Below are 15,872 nucleotides of genomic sequence, written 5' to 3'. Positions count from 1 at the left end.
TCAGCCGTTCGCCGGCGGCGGGGGGGTAGGGCGTAGAGACGGCAGAGGAGGGGGTGTCAAGAACCAAGGGTGCGCGAATGCGACGCCTCAGAGGGGTCCAGGGTAAAGCAAGCCAGAGCCTGAAGAGGAAGACCTGGGAGCGGAGTATGTAGGGGATGGTAGCCTGGACGCAAGAGGCGAGAGGCTGTGGGCGGCGGCGGCGTACTGCAACCTGTAACCCGAGAATGGAATGCTTAGGTAAAGGTTCAAAGGCCACTGATGCCGGTGCTGGCGCAGGCTCTGGTGCAGAGGTGCTGACAAGGTATGGCCGCAAGACTGCGAGTCTGCGACTGGTTGACGGAACTAAGGCTGGAAAATCGGAGAACGGGAACGGGGGGAGGATTGGGTGCTTGTTGCGACAGCGACAGACAAGGCTACGTGCCCAGACTCTGGGCAGACGTCCGACTCAGGTCAGCTCCAAGCAGCGTCAGGCGCGATTGCAGTGGGGACGCAGGGCAGTGATGAGCACTAGAGATCTCTGTCGATGGAGAACGCAACGAGGGAGAGCTGGGTTCGAGTGTCGATGGGACGTGAATTCAAGCAGTTGGAGGGAGACACCGCAGACGGTGCAGGGTTGCCGGGTGGCCAGGAAGGTGAGCGCAAAGAGAAGACACTAGGACAAACGGTTGCTGGCAGGAAGGCACAGAAGAGGTGAGGTTGCCTCGATTTGACTGGACGACGAGACTGCTGACTGGCGAGCGGAAGGTCCCTGATGATCTAGTGGATTCCTCCAGCTCATGCTGCGTCTTGTGCTGCGGCTGGCGGCGGGGAGAGGGGCTCAAATCCCACCTTGCCTGGCTGCGTCCAAAGCCAAGACTGGGCTGGGCTGGGCTGGGCCGCCTACGGTCTGCTTCCGAGCCGGCTCGTCTGAACTGTCTGAACTTAAATTATGAATGGACTCGGCTCTGCCGGTGCTGTCTAGGTTGATGCTTGCAATGCTTGTTGATGGCGATGCGATCTCTGAATTTGAAATCTGGAGCGGTCAACGGTCACGGTCAGCGCGGGAATGGCGCTCGCAATGATGCTCCGTTTTTTTTGTATGTGTGTGGTATCTGCAGCCGGCACGTTCCCGCATGCTAACCCGACCCTGGAATGGCCAAGCTTGTAAGGGGGGGTTATAAGGCTGAGCCGCTCGTTTTGGATAACGTTTAGCAGACGCGGGGGAGGGGAATGGAACCACGTTGTTGAAATTGGTTATGGTCCCAGCCAGGGTCTAAGAATTTCTAACCTTTCCGCAACGGCTGGCGCAGATACAATATTGCTCTGCTGCGCTAAGTATCCTGTGCCACTACAAGTTCAGACGTTTCTTACACAGTAATGCTAACACGATCCGCGATAGCAGCACATCAGCACATGTTTAACCTGGTGAGCCATTGAGATACACCATCAACCCACAAAACACAGAATCCGATACCACCCGGCCATAATGGTATCTAGTTCTAATAAGGCCCTTGATACGTACATCATGAGGTCTAAGACTCGATGCAATTCACGCCATCCTCAAGGGTTGGGCGGTGCTTAACTTGGAGCACCAGAATCATCGCCACACGCTTGCTCTGTATTAGCACCTCCACATCGTTTAAACTGTGGATCCACTCGGCACGCTGGACTGAGTCCAGCCTCCCAAGCTTCTGACATGCAGGGACTTGAGCTTCTCTGGACTAGCCGAATCCAACAGCCTACCACATCCCAAACAAGTTTTTCAGGACTGCTAGCTTCTACAACTGAATTCATGTAGCTTCCTATGTTTTCAAATGATGACCCGACTCAAAATACTTGAAAGTCAGGCACTTGACTGTCTGGGCTGGGGGAAATGATGTAGATGGAGGGGTTTCTTGCAGCCTGCAGGGGCCAGAGCCGGGGAGCTGGGTGACACAAACGAACCGCTGCCGCGGTGGAATCATCTTACGCTCCGTTTCTCTGGCTTACTTATCTGTCCCAACAAACTTTGATTTTGCTTCCACAAACGGACCCCTCGAGATGAAGGATTCATGTGCTCGCAACGCAGGCCACCGGAGGAGCTTTGTACTTAAATGGCAACTTCCGAGTTTTGTGTTGATTTTTCTCTCTGAACCAAACACCTCAGCGCCGGTATCCCCAGTGGCAGCCCGCTTTTCTTACTAACGATCCTTCCGGGTCCCATTCAAAACAGCGGAATGCAGTTCTCTTGGGCACTTACGCCAGGCGCCTGACCTATGCCGAAACAGGCCAGTAGGACGGGATGCTGCCGTTGGCGCTTCCGTAGGACCTCTCGTAGGACTTTCTGGCCGTTCTGCTGCTGGTCTGTGGCTGAGACCTGAGGCGCTGAGTTTAGCCGCTGGGCTCCACCAATCAAAATGCATACTATTCTGCACGTCTGATTGGCTGTCTCGAGCTTTGATCCTATGGCAAATTTCCTCCGCGTTATGTCGTCAACCCCCACGAGTCCAAGGTTCATGATGTCCGTTGTTATGGAACCTCGACCCCTCATACCGTAGGCATTATCTAATAATGCAATTTCGTCCAATTTTACTTCTCTCTTGATGTGAAATATTGTGTATAATGCTTCTATCTGCTGTCTGCAGGTTACCAAAAAATCGAGGATGTAAATATTAATTGCCTTCGAAAGAGAATGTTGTGGTATTGGGACCAACAGAATCTTCCCAATGTTTGAGCGATTCGAGGAATGCATATAGAACCAGTGACATTGTGATTTGCCGTTGACCTTCCACATGGTGTATTTTATCTTCTTATGGTTTCCAGTTGCAGTCACCAAGTATCTGGGTTCACGTGTCGTATCACGGGTTTTTGCCCTTTAGTGCCCGGTGCGGAAACTCGCGGGTCCTATTCTATCCGCCAGCGAGGACGGCGGGTTGCTCATAACCCGAGCCTGTTGGGCGCGATCGACAGATTGGCGGCGATGAGTGTGACGATACGGATCCGCCAGCTGCACACCCCGATCTTCAATTGACGGGGTTTTCAGCTCATCCGTGCACCCCATGCGCTTGACCCTCCGCTGCCGAAGTCCCGCTGCCGAAGTCCCGCTGCCGAAGTCCCGGGCTCCATGCCGCGAACGTCGCCGTTTTAGCTCGGTGATGTTGCTACCCGGTGATTTTCCCCGAACCTGTGCTCATCTTAACGTCCATATCTCTCCCATTCATGGTCTGTTGGAATTCTCCCACTTCCCAGGAATGTCTCTCGTCTCTCACATTACGACTCTCCCTCTTTATTAAGCTTACTATAATTGAAGATCTGGGCCTCGAGTTGACTCTGTTCAGCATCTCTTTAGCAGAGCTAGCTCAACCCAGTTGTCGAATATCCTTTGTCCAAGCTCTTAAGAAAGTGCGGATGTAGTTTTCTTACCAGCCTGTTGGTATAGGCCAACTCGGGATGGGTGCCAGTTTGTCAATACCGTTGAGGACCTGCGAACGGGTCGCCTCGTTTGTGCGAGATTCTCTACGAGCCTTGTTGGAGAGCTTTCTAATAGTTCTCAATGCAGAGCTAACTTGATACAGACCGCGTACTTTGGTTTGTCAAAGTCAGCTAAACCTTTACAACACTATCTTTCAACGAGCTCTCGAAGTGGATCAGTTCAAGGACTGAACGTTATGGTCCTCCAATGTTCAAAGTGGCTCAGCATACGACCTAAATGCTTTCAAATCTCCAATCAAGGGACTTTTCTCAACTCTCTATCCCTCTTCCTTCCCATTCGGTCATCCTACATCCAAGCATTCTTGGAGCTGCTACAGAATCGTAGCAGCAAGCTAGAAAAACTCGCAGATTCATCTGTCTAGCCCCAATAGCTCCGGTGACTACGCTAATCAAATTCAATCTTGAATCATTGTCTGGGGTAAAGGCAACCGGTTGTTGGATGTTTAGCTTGATCAACAAGTGTCTGCTCTCTCTCCTCAGACCTCGGATACTTGGAGATATTGCCAAGCCGACGGTAACATGCTCTTCCAGGTAACTTATTTGCATCGATATTATTGCAGGGTGACCACTAGCATAGCCCAGAGCTCATAGCTTTTGGACGGCCAGCGAAGCTTAAGAGTTAGCTACATATAGTGTTCCTTGGTGCCGGTATCTGACCTCGGCCGCATCCGAGGTGAGAACCCCGCGATGGACCCCCGCGGGCAGCGACGGTGAACCCCAATTCCCCCCAAACCCCACATCCAAATTCGTACTAGGTTCGTGGACATAACTTGACGACACGTGGTGCTCGTGACGCGAAGCCCCAAATGAACTTTCTGCTCATTGAAGCTTACAAGTGTCTTTTTTCAACAGAAACTCACCGGCCGCTCTGCGTCTCCTGCTGGCGGGTGAGGCTTGTTACATCCATAGAAAAGGCGGGAGCCCAGTTCTTTCGAGGTTTCTGGGCAGCCAAGACACCACGGTATCTTGCGCAATCAATCTGCGAAGATTGAACCTTGGGAAGTACACTTGGCGAGGGCAACGTCACTCGTGTCTCTTGCAGGTTGTTCAGAAGCACGGCTTCGGCCCCGTGTGCTACGTTCCGGCTCCCATCTGCGGCCTTGTGCATCGTGATCTCCCTTGGTTAATTCCTGGCGAGGAAGAGAAGGGGACACGAAAAGGGCCATAGCAAAAGTTTGCTGCAGGGGTATGAGACCCCGGTAATAAGGTGGAAGGTGCGTTCAGCCAGGAAGAGTACACACGAGTATCCAGAGATTTCCAAGACTCAAAAATTGCTTGAAGAGAAGCTGAACCCCAATTCCTATCTGCTGAGAGCCGCCAGATCCGAGCCTGGAACCCCCAACTTGCCCCCTGGATCCATGACATGGAATGCTGGTGCGCAACGCTAGACACCGCCGGTTTCTCTGACCATTGACTCCATCGATGGCCCATTGACGCTTGACAGCTTCGACGACCATATTCACAGCGGCGGCACTTGGATGAATTCGCAGTTCATCACGCAGCCACCGAACTAACCCCTATCGAATCTGCTGGCTCGAGCATTCCATCACCGTTCTAGCACAACTACGGCAACATTCTCCGGAGCTCGCATCGACCCTTCGGCGCGCAGTCACGCACCGTTCACACGACCTGGAAGTCTGATAAGGGCATAGAGCGCTAATTTTGAAGAGGGGGGTCAGCAGCTCCGAGGCCGCATCGGCAGGCTTGCACATCGACCCTAGAACGTTCCCAAGCGACCCCAGAGCGATTCAGAAGCTGGTGTTGGAGAGCGACTCTATTGGATCATTGGCATCCCAATCCGGGCCGTTTCCTCAGGGCTAGCAGGCTGCCGAGCAGACGCAGTTGCAGGTTGCCCCACTCTTGGCTGCGAGCGGCGGCGGCCGCTCGGGCAGAAGCCGCAGAACGGCCAGAGCTTCTAAGCTGTCCAGGGCGTGGGAAAGCTGCCAGCGCCAGGGCGCCACCGGAGTGACTACGCAGGACCCCACCATCGCGAGAAGCTCGATCAAGCGACGACAGACCGCGTCCGGGAGCCTTCCTCAGCAGCCGCCAAAACGTCATCCCAAAAGCTAAAAGGCGCCTCTTGGCGCGTTGCCCCCGGCTCCTCGCAGGGTGCCGCTGAGAGCCCGGAGACAGCGAGAAAAAAATCATCACTCTCTTTGCGCCGCCACTGGGGTTGTTTCTCGCCTTCATTGAGCACCATCCTGTGTCTCTGCTCTGCAGCTGTTATTGTAGTCACCATCGTAAGTGCCTGTAACCTGTGTGGCTTAGAACTTTTTTTTTTGGCTCTGTCATGGCTTTCCTGTCGCGGATGGAATCCAAGGGTATAGACTTTGGCTTTTCGAGCGGAGGGTCCCAGGGCGTGGAGAAGTGAGCCCGGCAGCTCTTTGCGTGCCGTCCCCAGAGACAGGGACTTTGGTGCCCCGCAATCGCCCTAGCTGGTCTATTGCCCCTCCATAAGCTCCACAACTTCCACACCCCCCACCAACAACACCCCCTCGCACCCCAATTACAATACTCCGGACTTCTTTCAGAAAACGTAGGGACTAGCTTGCTAAATCTACGCGAAACCCTACTTCAGCTCGCCCAATTCTTCTTTCCGACCACCAACTTTCGCTCCGATTTCCTCAACTACTCGCGCATCTCCTTTACACGCTCTCCACGTTTTCCACGTCTGTCCGAACTCTCTCAATTTTCCCATCGCCAACGCGCCTCGCACTCTCCGGCCGCGAGCACTGATAACATTCTTCGCGTCTGCGAAAACCCGTCGCCATTTCCCACGAGTGCGCCTGTGTCGAAACCGCTCACCATGTCACTCGAGGCCGAGACGAAGTCTGTTGTCGCTCAGTTCGACTTTACGGACGAGCAGGTCAACCAGGGCGTCAAGGAATTCATCCGCCAGATGGGTACGTATTTCTTCCGTGTTTGCCTGCCATTCCCTCATATCAACCAACTTTCCTGCGACCATAAAGGGCGTTTTCTAACCGTCGCGACTTGCTTTCTAGAGGAGGGCCTGGAGAAGGATGGAACAAGCCTGAGCCAGATTCCCACCTACGTTACGGCCGTGCCCAATGGCACTGAAAAGGTTGGTTTGATAGTCGCGCGATGCCTCTGTCACCCCCACGACTCGATCAACTGACTGGTCGTGTTCACATGACAGGGCCTGTATATGGCTGTTGACCTTGGCGGTACCAATTTCCGTGTCTGCTCGATCAAGCTTAATGGTGACAGCACCTTCAACCTCGCTTATAGCAAGGTGGCCATTCCCAAGGAGCTCATGGTGGCCAAGAAGGCCAGCGACCTCTTTGCGTTTCTGGCCCGGGAGATCAAGCACTTTCTTCAGCAGCACCATGGAGATCACTTCGAGCAGCATAGCCGCCGTCGCATGACCTCCAGCTCCCCTGATGGTTACAAGGATGAGCATGTCTTCCGCATGGGTTTCACTTTCAGCTTCCCCGTTCAGCAGATTGGTATCAACAAAGGCTACTTGATCCGCTGGACCAAGGGCTTCGACGTTCCCGACGCTATTGGCAAGGATGTGTGCGCCCTGCTGCAGGAGGAGATCGACAAACTGCATCTGCCCGTCAAGGTGGCTGCCTTGGTCAACGACACTGTCGGCACGCTCATGGCGCGCTCGTACACATCCCCCGGCAAGACCGGTGCCATCTTGGGTGCCATCTTCGGCACCGGCACCAATGGCGCTTACGTCGAGAAGTTGTCCAAGCTGAAGAAGCCCTTGGCTGGGGAGTATGATAACTCAACTGGCGAGATGGTCATCAACACCGAGTGGGGCTCGTTCGATAACCAGCTCAACGTGCTGCCTAACACTAAGTGGGATGATGCCCTCGACAAGAGTAGTGTTAACCCCGGCGTCCAAATGTACGAGAAGCGAGTCTCTGGCATGTTCCTCGGCGAGATTCTTCGCTTGGTTCTTGTCGACCTGATTAAGGATCCCAAGATCTCCCTCTTCCGCGATGAGAACTCGAACTCTAATGACTGGCATTCGACCACCACTATTGCTCAAAACTCCGGCATCTATCGCCAGTGGGGTCTCGATACTTCGATCATGTCAGTTGCTGCTGCTGACAACACCCCTGAGCTCTCGATCCTGCGGCAGGAGCTTGAGACTGTTCTTCAAATCTACGCTCCCTCACTTGAGGATGCCCAGGCCTTTAAGGCTATCGCCAACGCCATTGGTCGTCGTGCCGCTCGTCTCTCGGCTGTCGCCATCGCTGCCATCGTTCTCCACTCCGGCAAACTGTCTGACCCGGCCTACAAAGATGAGCCCATTGACATTGGTGTCGACGGAAGCCTAGTAGAGCATTACCCCTACTTCCGCGACATGATCTTCGAAGCTCTGCGCGCTGTCGAGGGCATTGGCGAGGAGGGCGCCAAGCGCATCCGCATTGGCATCGCCAAGGATGGCTCGGGTGTCGGCGCCGCCTTGATCGCGCTCATCGCGGCCGGCATGGAGAGCAAGTCGGCGGCTGCTACTGCTGCTACCGGCAAAAAGACCAACTCCCAGTTCATCGAGGAGCTGCGTTCCGAAGCTAGAAGCAAGGATATCCCGATGTTCACCATCAAGCGGGAGGACTCGGAGAAGGCAGAGACCACCACCGACGAGTAGAACTCGTTGATGATGAATCGCGAGCCTGCTCCTTGGCCGTTCCCCATTGACCAGGGCAATTGGTTTCAGCGCAAGATGCGTCGCTGCTGCAATATTATGTGAGATCGCAGCAACCTTACTTCCTCGAGAAAACCCGGAGCGGTCACCGGTTCGAGGACAGGAGTTTTTGACTTCCATGTGTGCTTTTCCATGACTTTACTTTTTTTTTCCTTCTTCGACATCGCCTTGTTTTTCTACCGTAGGCATTTTTTTTCTCGTGCGGTTTACGAAACAACGGGCGGACATGGTCGGTTTGGAATGAATTACGGAATAAATGATCGGTCGGGTGGCATGTTCTGTTCTGGCCGTTCGCCACTTACGAAAGGGAAGGGAATCTTATAGTGAAGGGAGGATCTCTGCCCAACAGTCACTTTTGTGGTCTGTTCTGAAGCCGATATAGTCACGGCTTCATGTTGCCCACTGCCCCTTTCATAGTTTTCTTTTCCTTGCTCAATCGGCTGTCATCTTCACTACTACTGGGTAGTCGATAGAAGGAACAGTGGGATTATTGAGTTTTCCCTTTTCTCTCTGTTCGGTCAGGAGAGAAAAGAAATAGCAAGGCACAGGATGGAATGGGATGATGATGGCTTTCGCTTGATCACGAGCTATCGTCGTCTTTCGAGAGCCAACACAGGGTCAGGCGTAACAGCTTTTTTTCTGCGGCTTGGCCTATGTTATGGTAGAATGATAGGGCTGGTTAGGAGATTTCTCTTTCAGCCGGCGAGATTAGGTAGCACGTACGTCATTAACGTACCTTAGGCAGTGACTTAATCAGGTCGCTTTGTGCGTCTTCTACTATCGCTGGTTCCCCCTATGCCATGCAGATGCGTATGTGAGGAGTGTGTTCGAGAGATCGGCCCTCCTAGCTGGCCGGTGTAGAAAGGTGAGGTGACCTTGGTAGAGTAGACCGTTGAGCCAGGAGTGTTTGGGGGGGGGGTTGTTGGGGAGGGATTCGGCCCGTTGGTTTCATCCAGGAAGCAGTTGTCAAACGTTCATCGACCCTTCCCGACAGGCGAAGGTTATGGCATCATTGGCCTCATGGGGAAACTTGCACATGCTTTCAACTTGTTGTCGTGAGGTTGTGCGGATGTCGGGTAACGACCCAAATTTATTATTAGCTTAAGGTATGCAAGTTTATGGTATGCTGTTGTCCTACTGTGAGGTACATAGTTCAAACCAACCCATCCATCCATCCCAAGGCCAGCCAGAAATCCCGGTCTAAGTTAGGTACCCTAACTAGACAGCACCCCAAGCGTTCTAGATTACTTCCCTACAGCGCTTCATCAATTTCTTTCTTGTCCTGTCCTCTCAGATGGCATGTATGCTTCCCGTACATTACTCACAAGCTCCATCTAGCCAAACAAACGCCGCCACTTCCATTCTCTCCTCTTAGCATAGGGAATCGACTAGGTAGGCAGGCATTTAATTCCCAAACGCCGCAGTAGGATAGTCCCGGCCCTTCCTCTTCTTCCCCGTCCCCGCAGCGGCACTAGCACTCCTTGAGCTCGCCCCAGACCCTGTGCCCGAACACCCATTTGCCGCTGGATCTGACGCAGCAGCAGCAGTAACTCGTCTTCCTCTTGCGGCAATGGGAGGGCCAGCGACCATGTCAGGAGGGATATCGTTCCATTCGGTTGGCGGGCGAGTGTTTTGGTAGGAGAGAGATGTTGCTGAGGAGGTTGAGGAGGAAGTTGAGCGCAGCGGTGGAGGGGGTCGGCTGGCGAGTGTAGAGGTGTTGCTTGTGGGAAGTTTGGAGCCCGTTGATGGTGGTGGTGGGGTCGAGGTGATCGGGGGGAGGTTGACCGCTGCGGCGAGCACTGATGTTGCGGTTGGGGCGATATCTACTGCCGGTTGTTGTTGAAGTTGTTGTTGTGGCTGAGGCTGAGGTTGCGACACAACATCATTCAGCTTCGCGCTCTCGCCAATGTGCCGTCTCACAATCCATGCTGTGTCCGGCCTCAGTTTGAAATAGTACCCCTTTACTGGCTCGCCCCCCTCTTTCACAAAACCCCTCGACTCATACCACTTCAATCCCTCCTCATTTTCTGTCCACACATGGGCATAAATCGTCCTTGCATCAATATTCGACCCAGCCGCGGGCAGCACCGCCGCAGTGGCAATGATATGATCCAATGCGGCCGCTGCAAGCCCAAGCGACCGGTACGGCGACAACAAAGCCAAACTCTGGATATAAATCGCATGAAACGGGGTATCCTTCGGCGCCTGTGGCGCACGCTGCGGCTGGTCAGCAGGCAACTGCACGGGTGTCGGCTCGCCAGTCACACTCAGAAAGGGGTTCGGCTCCAGCCGGCAGATCAGACCGCCGACCACCTTAGGCGGGTCGGCATTGGTGTCTTGCCAGAGAATTGCGCGCGAGAAGAGGCCTGATGCAAGCGGGTCCAGGGCCTTGTGGTAGAAGGAGTCGGGGTAGGCGACGGGCAGGAGCAGGGAGTTGATGCGTCGCAACGCGGGGATGTGTTCTTGCGCGAGGGGTACGATGCTTGCGCCAGAGGGGAGGGATGGCGGCGATGGAAGATTGGGGACGCCTCCTGGGGGTAAGCGCACCGAGATGGTTATGGGCTCGGGTGCGGCAGGTTGGTGAGAGGGAGGGGCAGGCGCGGGAGGAGGGACAGGCGGCGGTGTGGTGGTTTGAGTCGCGCGGTCTGTGGGAGGGGTTTTGGATGAGAATGTTGTGTTGTGCGTGGGCAGGCCACGCGGCTGAAAGAAGGACTTGATGGAGGCCTGGCGGGAGGCAGACATTGTGTCTGAAGGGACTGCAACGTTTTTGAAGGTAGGTATCTTAGTTACGGGTAAGTTGTAGAGCGAGGTGTGCTGGCGGGAGTCGTGGGTTCGGCGGGTTACCACATGAACGATAGGTCCGACCGCGGTCGTCGCAAGTAGGTGTTCAAGGGTTCCGGTTAAAGTTGGGGGGATTAAAAGGCGCGATCGCCCGGCGCAATAGAAGAAGCACTTTTTCTTATGCCCTTGGCCGCGTCCTTGACGCCTTTGTCCCCGAGTCGTTCACTTGTTGCCAGCCCGTGGGTTGCTGGCCAAAGTTGGCGATATCAGCCCCTGAGGCCCCTGCTGGTATCAGGGTTGGGGTCGGTAAAAGCTGTTGGCCTGCCCCACCATCCCTCCATTGTCCAGGGGCCACGGTCTACAGCTATGAGCCTTCCACGGACATGTCCAAGCGAACCGCGACTGTTCCGCGAACGGCGACGCGCCGGTTGGTCAGTGCCGTTGGAGGCTCGAGAGCACGAGGCTCGACACCAATGTTGTGCAGGATGCCTGACACCCACATGGGCAATCGCCACGAAGCTTCCTTCCAGAGCACTTATTGATCATGCTTGGTAATCTGCAAATTCTCAAATATTTTAGAATTACACCATCCTCCAGTTTCTTGGCCTATCATAGGAATTCAAGTATTTACAAAGGGCCTGAAGCGGCATCAATCGACAGACCCAAATCCCGAAAGATTCAGTGCAAAGCAGGCGTTGCGATGCGGGTCCGAGCCCTGGAAGACCTGATTGGTTGTCTTGGCTGTTGATGCCCGACTACTCCCACCGCCCTTTTTGATCCGGCAGAATTTACTCGATCCAGCTTGTCCGATCTGGCTATGCAACCACGATTCTTTCTGAGCATCACAAGAAGTGAATGGATGCTCCAAAGTGGGCTGATCGAAGTAATTGATTTTTCCTTCTATGCGATGTCATTATACCATTATTTCTGCTATTTTCGACCTTGAACTGAGGAGCTCGATTGGACCTTTTGACATGGCCAGTGCCAAACTGGAAGGCGGTCAGTGTAGCAAGTCCCCTGATGCTTCATGGTGGATCCACTGTCCGTCAATCCGTCAATGGGCCGCAATTGAATTGGTGAAAGTTGCAACGCCGCTCTCCACGCCCCCAGATTCCCCCAAACCTGAGCCGTGGCTTCGCTATTCAGGCGGTTGAGACAGCGTTCACCTCAATTTGAGAGCATCGTAGGCAATTGCCAGAGCTGCTATTCTGCGCAACCTATTGTATATTTGCATTCTGCGAACGCTCTCCCAACTATTGTTGTCGCCATTCGGACTTCCATTTGGGCACTTCGCATCTGACGACCATCAGCATTCTGGTCATCGGGCGGCAGCGCCAATAGCCAGTCGCCTGCGTTGTGTGCTGACTTTGCCCCAGACCAGCATTTACACAATACTCACCAACCCATCACGCATAGTCGCCTTCTACCATCTGTGCTCTCTTCTAATTCCCCCTTTATCTTTTTCTTTGATTCAACAGTCATCAGCCCTAGTTCCTGAACCAAGCAAACCCTGTGATCTGTCGACCGACTGCCCAATCCCCAGTTTCGCTGAAGCATCCACCAACCATCCTCTTTTGGGCGACGTTACTGCTTCATGCTTGCGACCTGTCCGCTTCACTCCACTTCTTTTCTGACCAACCCGTTTCTGTTACTGTCTTGCGCAGACAATGGCGTCAGAAAACGCTCCCGAGACGGGCAAGTGCGGCGTCATCGTCGCTCCCTCTGACGAGAGTCCTAAGGAGAGACTCGTAAGATTGCTGCTCTAGACTTTTGCTGTCGCTTACGCCAGAAAGCTAGCAGGAACTGACCCTTGCAGGCTCATGCCGTTCTTGATGACCTACTGTACAACATTCTTCATGATCTGCTGCTGAAGGTTCATCGCGACGAGAAAATCGCCCGTGCGAACACGGCTGCGATCAAGGTTGAGAAGCTTGCTCAGAACTCCGTCGACGGCGCAACCGATACCAAGCCAGATGTCGAGGTCGAAACCGAGGCTGCTGTCTACAAGGACGGCAAGGTTACCCTCAAGGGCAATCCCCTTAAGACGACCAAAGAGATCCTTTGTCCACGCTGCCATCTTCCGCGCCTTCTCTACCCGACCGATGGCAAAGGTGCGCGCAAGCCCGATCCCGGCGTCATATACTGCAAGAGACACCCGTACATCGAGAAGCCCGGCTATGATATCTACGGCCAGACTTGGGTTGCCCCCGGTCCGGGACGCGGCAAGAAGAAGCAGAAACCCGACCCGAACGATCCCAACTCGCCTATCACTGCCGACGTCAGCGCCAAGGACCGCCCTCCCAACGTTCTCAGCTTCCCCAGCGCTACCTGCTCCAAATGCAAGCGTTGCATTCTTGTTACTCGCTTGAACAATCACATGGGCGCCTGCATCGGCAACAGCGGCCGGACCGCTAGCCGGGCTGCTGCCCAAAAGATTAGCAATGGCAGCAATGTGGGTAGTCAGAACGATAACACTCCCCCCGGAAGTCAGAAGGGCACCCCGCTGCCGAGCAGCCGTGCGGCTAGTCCCCGCAAGCGCGATGCAGACGATATGGACAATGATGATGGCGATGAGGAGGATTCGTCTAAGCCCAAAAAGAAGGTCAAGGTTATCAACAAGAAGGTTATCATCAAGACCAACAAGAGTCCTGCCGGCACCCCCGGCTCCATTTCTGTCAAGAGCAAGGATAATAAGCCTAAGACCAGCTCCGGTCTCTCTGTTGAGCAGAAGCCCGATGAGCCAGCTACCGCCGACTCTGTCGTGGCCAAGCCTGACCCTTCGACCGTTCAGGTCGCCCCTAAGAAGACCATCAACCCCTCTTCAGGTACTTCTAAGAGCGCTTCCCCTGCGAAGAAGATTAAACTTGGTCCCGCAAAACCGTCTCTGCCCCCGCCGACGGCAGCCGCCGCGGCCGCTAAGAAAATCAAAAAGGAGAAGGACGAGAGCGAGTCTTCTGGCACCTTGTCGTCTCCTCTTCGCTGAGCTTGAGTAGTTTCAAACTTTTCTTCCGTGCAAATTGCGTTTAGGCTCGTACGTGCATGAATTGGTTTCTGCATCGGTCTAGGTCTGGGCGGCGTTTATGGGATTTAAGAACTCCACGAAAGACATGTGTCTCTGGTTTGCTGAGGGAACCAAAACTATGACTCGGCTACGGTAGGCGGAACGGCGTTGGGGGTGTCACTGGCATCACGGAGAGACCGGCGGGATCGTTGTATACAGGGGCCTGTATGATGGAGGCTTCCTTTCGGGTTGGCTCTGGATGATTTCTCTTCGTGGATACTTGAGGTATAGGCATGCTTGCTGCTGTCCTGTATGTACATAGCCCATGGGGCAGCATATCACGCCCTCTGGCGAAGACTTTGGAACGTCAACAATTGATATACATCATATCCCTTTCTTTCCCATATATTACATCTCTCTTGAATTAAACCAACTGCTTGTCGTCTTCCTCGCCCTCACCCACAACGTAAGCCCTTATGATCTTGATCTCCGTCTTAGGCCTGTCATCAGCATCTGTTGGCACCAGTCCCATACGCTGCAACACCCGGATACCCTTCTTCACCCGCCCGAAAATGGTATGCTTTCCATCCAGCCACGGCGTCGGTGCTAACGTAAGGAAGAACTGGCTGCCATTGGTGTTGGGTCCGGCATTGGCCATGCTGAGAATGCCCGCTCCCGTGTCTATCTCATATTACAACGTCAGCCTAAACTTCCCTTCTGTGCCAACAATCGGTAAACAAATAAAGAGAAGCGAGAATAAAAAAAAACGTACGCCTCAACCCAGGGTGAATCTCATCCTCAAACGTGTCGCCATAAATGCTGCGCCCGCCACGGCCTGTCCCTGTTGGGTCGCCGCCCTGCACCATGAAGTCTTTGATTACTCGGTGGAATATGGTCCCGTCGTAGTAGCCGCGAGCTGCCAGAGTCTTGAAGTTCTCACATGTGCGCGGTGCATGTTGGTTGTAGAGTTCTAGGATGATGGTTCCCTAAGGAAATGTTAGTAGTTGTGTAAGTAGGGAGCGCGGGATAAGAGTTTAGGTGAGGAGAGAGAGGATGAGGGTTGAGTGAACGGTGTGATAATGGGGAGGAGAAGGAGTGGACTCTAAAATTATGGGTACTTTTCTGATATCAATGATCATTCAAGTAACGTAATCAACATACCATTGTAGTCTCAAGGGCAACGTCAGTAGCCATGTTGATAATGGCTGGTTGAGTTAGTGAAAGTCTTGCTGATTGGCGGGGAAGAGCGCAGCTTCAAGCAATTCCTTATATGACATTAGTAAATTTAAGTTTTTTTTAGCTCTTTAAAAGTGTATACAAGACACTTACTGCTAGCTGATTATTAAATGTCGTGATTCACACAAAGTGGATGAATTGATGAGTGTATCTCAGAGTTGTTCTGGAAATGCTTAACGGCGCAGATTGGCGCGCGAAGGGGTTTACCTCCGTACACAGTGTGGTCAAGTCAGAGCCTGAAGTTCGCACAGTGAACGAACTTCGTCCTGTTCCTTAAGCTTTCTTCTGCCTTGAATAGGTCCCCTACCTTTCTCCTCTTACGTTAACAGTAGTTTTGCGAAGCTCTTTGATAAATATTATACTTTGCTTCCCAAAAGAACTGGAGCCCAAGTCTTATAACATCTCATCCTCGGATTTATCGATAACTGTTTGTGATCTCCCAGTTCTAGCAACTCCAAGATCTTCGTTTCTTTCTCTCTTGTTCCCTCCAACTGAAGCAGGGACTAAATCAATAGGAGCCTCGCTCTCAAAGTCTCTCATAGTCTTGTCCGCTCCACAGTTGTTGAGTAATACTCAACAAGTTCCAAGCTAGTAAGTTCAGCGGGCCGGTGCAGCACCATTCCGCCCCTTCTATCGAGATTCCAGATGCAACCAGGATCTGCTTCAATGAGAAGGACGTAAATATCTGGGTTGTCACTGTGAATTGCCCAGGATAGCGGGGTG

General features: G+C 53.4%; 4 protein-coding genes across 4 annotated transcripts; 2 read left to right on the top strand and 2 right to left on the bottom strand.

Moving 5' to 3' along the window:
• Window positions 1–6,256: 6,256 nt before the first annotated feature.
• Window positions 6,257–8,074, top strand: CTHT_0014980 (uncharacterized protein; the record flags this gene model as incomplete). Its single annotated transcript, XM_006691945.1, has 3 exons — window positions 6,257–6,353; window positions 6,453–6,532; window positions 6,608–8,074. 3 exons carry the CDS (start codon window positions 6,257–6,259, stop codon window positions 8,072–8,074), a joined length of 1,644 nt encoding a protein of 547 aa, XP_006692008.1.
• A 1,461-nt stretch (window positions 8,075–9,535) lies between these two features.
• On the bottom strand, window positions 9,536–10,873 carry CTHT_0014970 (N-acetyltransferase-like protein; the record flags this gene model as incomplete). The annotated part of the gene is made up of 1 exon (XM_006691944.1): window positions 9,536–10,873. The coding sequence occupies one exon, from the start codon at window positions 10,871–10,873 to the stop codon at window positions 9,536–9,538; it is 1,338 nt and encodes a 445-aa protein (XP_006692007.1).
• Window positions 10,874–12,579: 1,706 nt separating this feature from the next.
• On the top strand, window positions 12,580–13,895 carry CTHT_0014960 (uncharacterized protein; the record flags this gene model as incomplete). The annotated part of the gene is made up of 2 exons (XM_006691943.1): window positions 12,580–12,660; window positions 12,729–13,895. The coding sequence occupies 2 exons, from the start codon at window positions 12,580–12,582 to the stop codon at window positions 13,893–13,895; spliced, it is 1,248 nt and encodes a 415-aa protein (XP_006692006.1).
• A 442-nt stretch (window positions 13,896–14,337) lies between these two features.
• CTHT_0014950 (putative cis-trans protein) lies at window positions 14,338–15,107 on the bottom strand (the record flags this gene model as incomplete). The annotated part of the gene is made up of 3 exons (XM_006691942.1): window positions 14,338–14,594; window positions 14,686–14,899; window positions 15,075–15,107. 3 exons carry the CDS (start codon window positions 15,105–15,107, stop codon window positions 14,338–14,340), a joined length of 504 nt encoding a protein of 167 aa, XP_006692005.1.
• Window positions 15,108–15,872: the final 765 nt, after the last annotated feature.

The sequence above is a fragment of the Thermochaetoides thermophila genome (assembly GCF_000221225.1).
Source record: "Thermochaetoides thermophila DSM 1495 unplaced genomic scaffold scf7180000011814, whole genome shotgun sequence".
In the NCBI taxonomy this organism is placed as follows: Eukaryota; Fungi; Ascomycota; class Sordariomycetes; order Sordariales; family Chaetomiaceae; genus Thermochaetoides; species Thermochaetoides thermophila.
The sequence above is the reverse complement of the archived record's forward strand: the minus strand, read 5'-3'. Positions and strand labels throughout refer to the sequence as shown.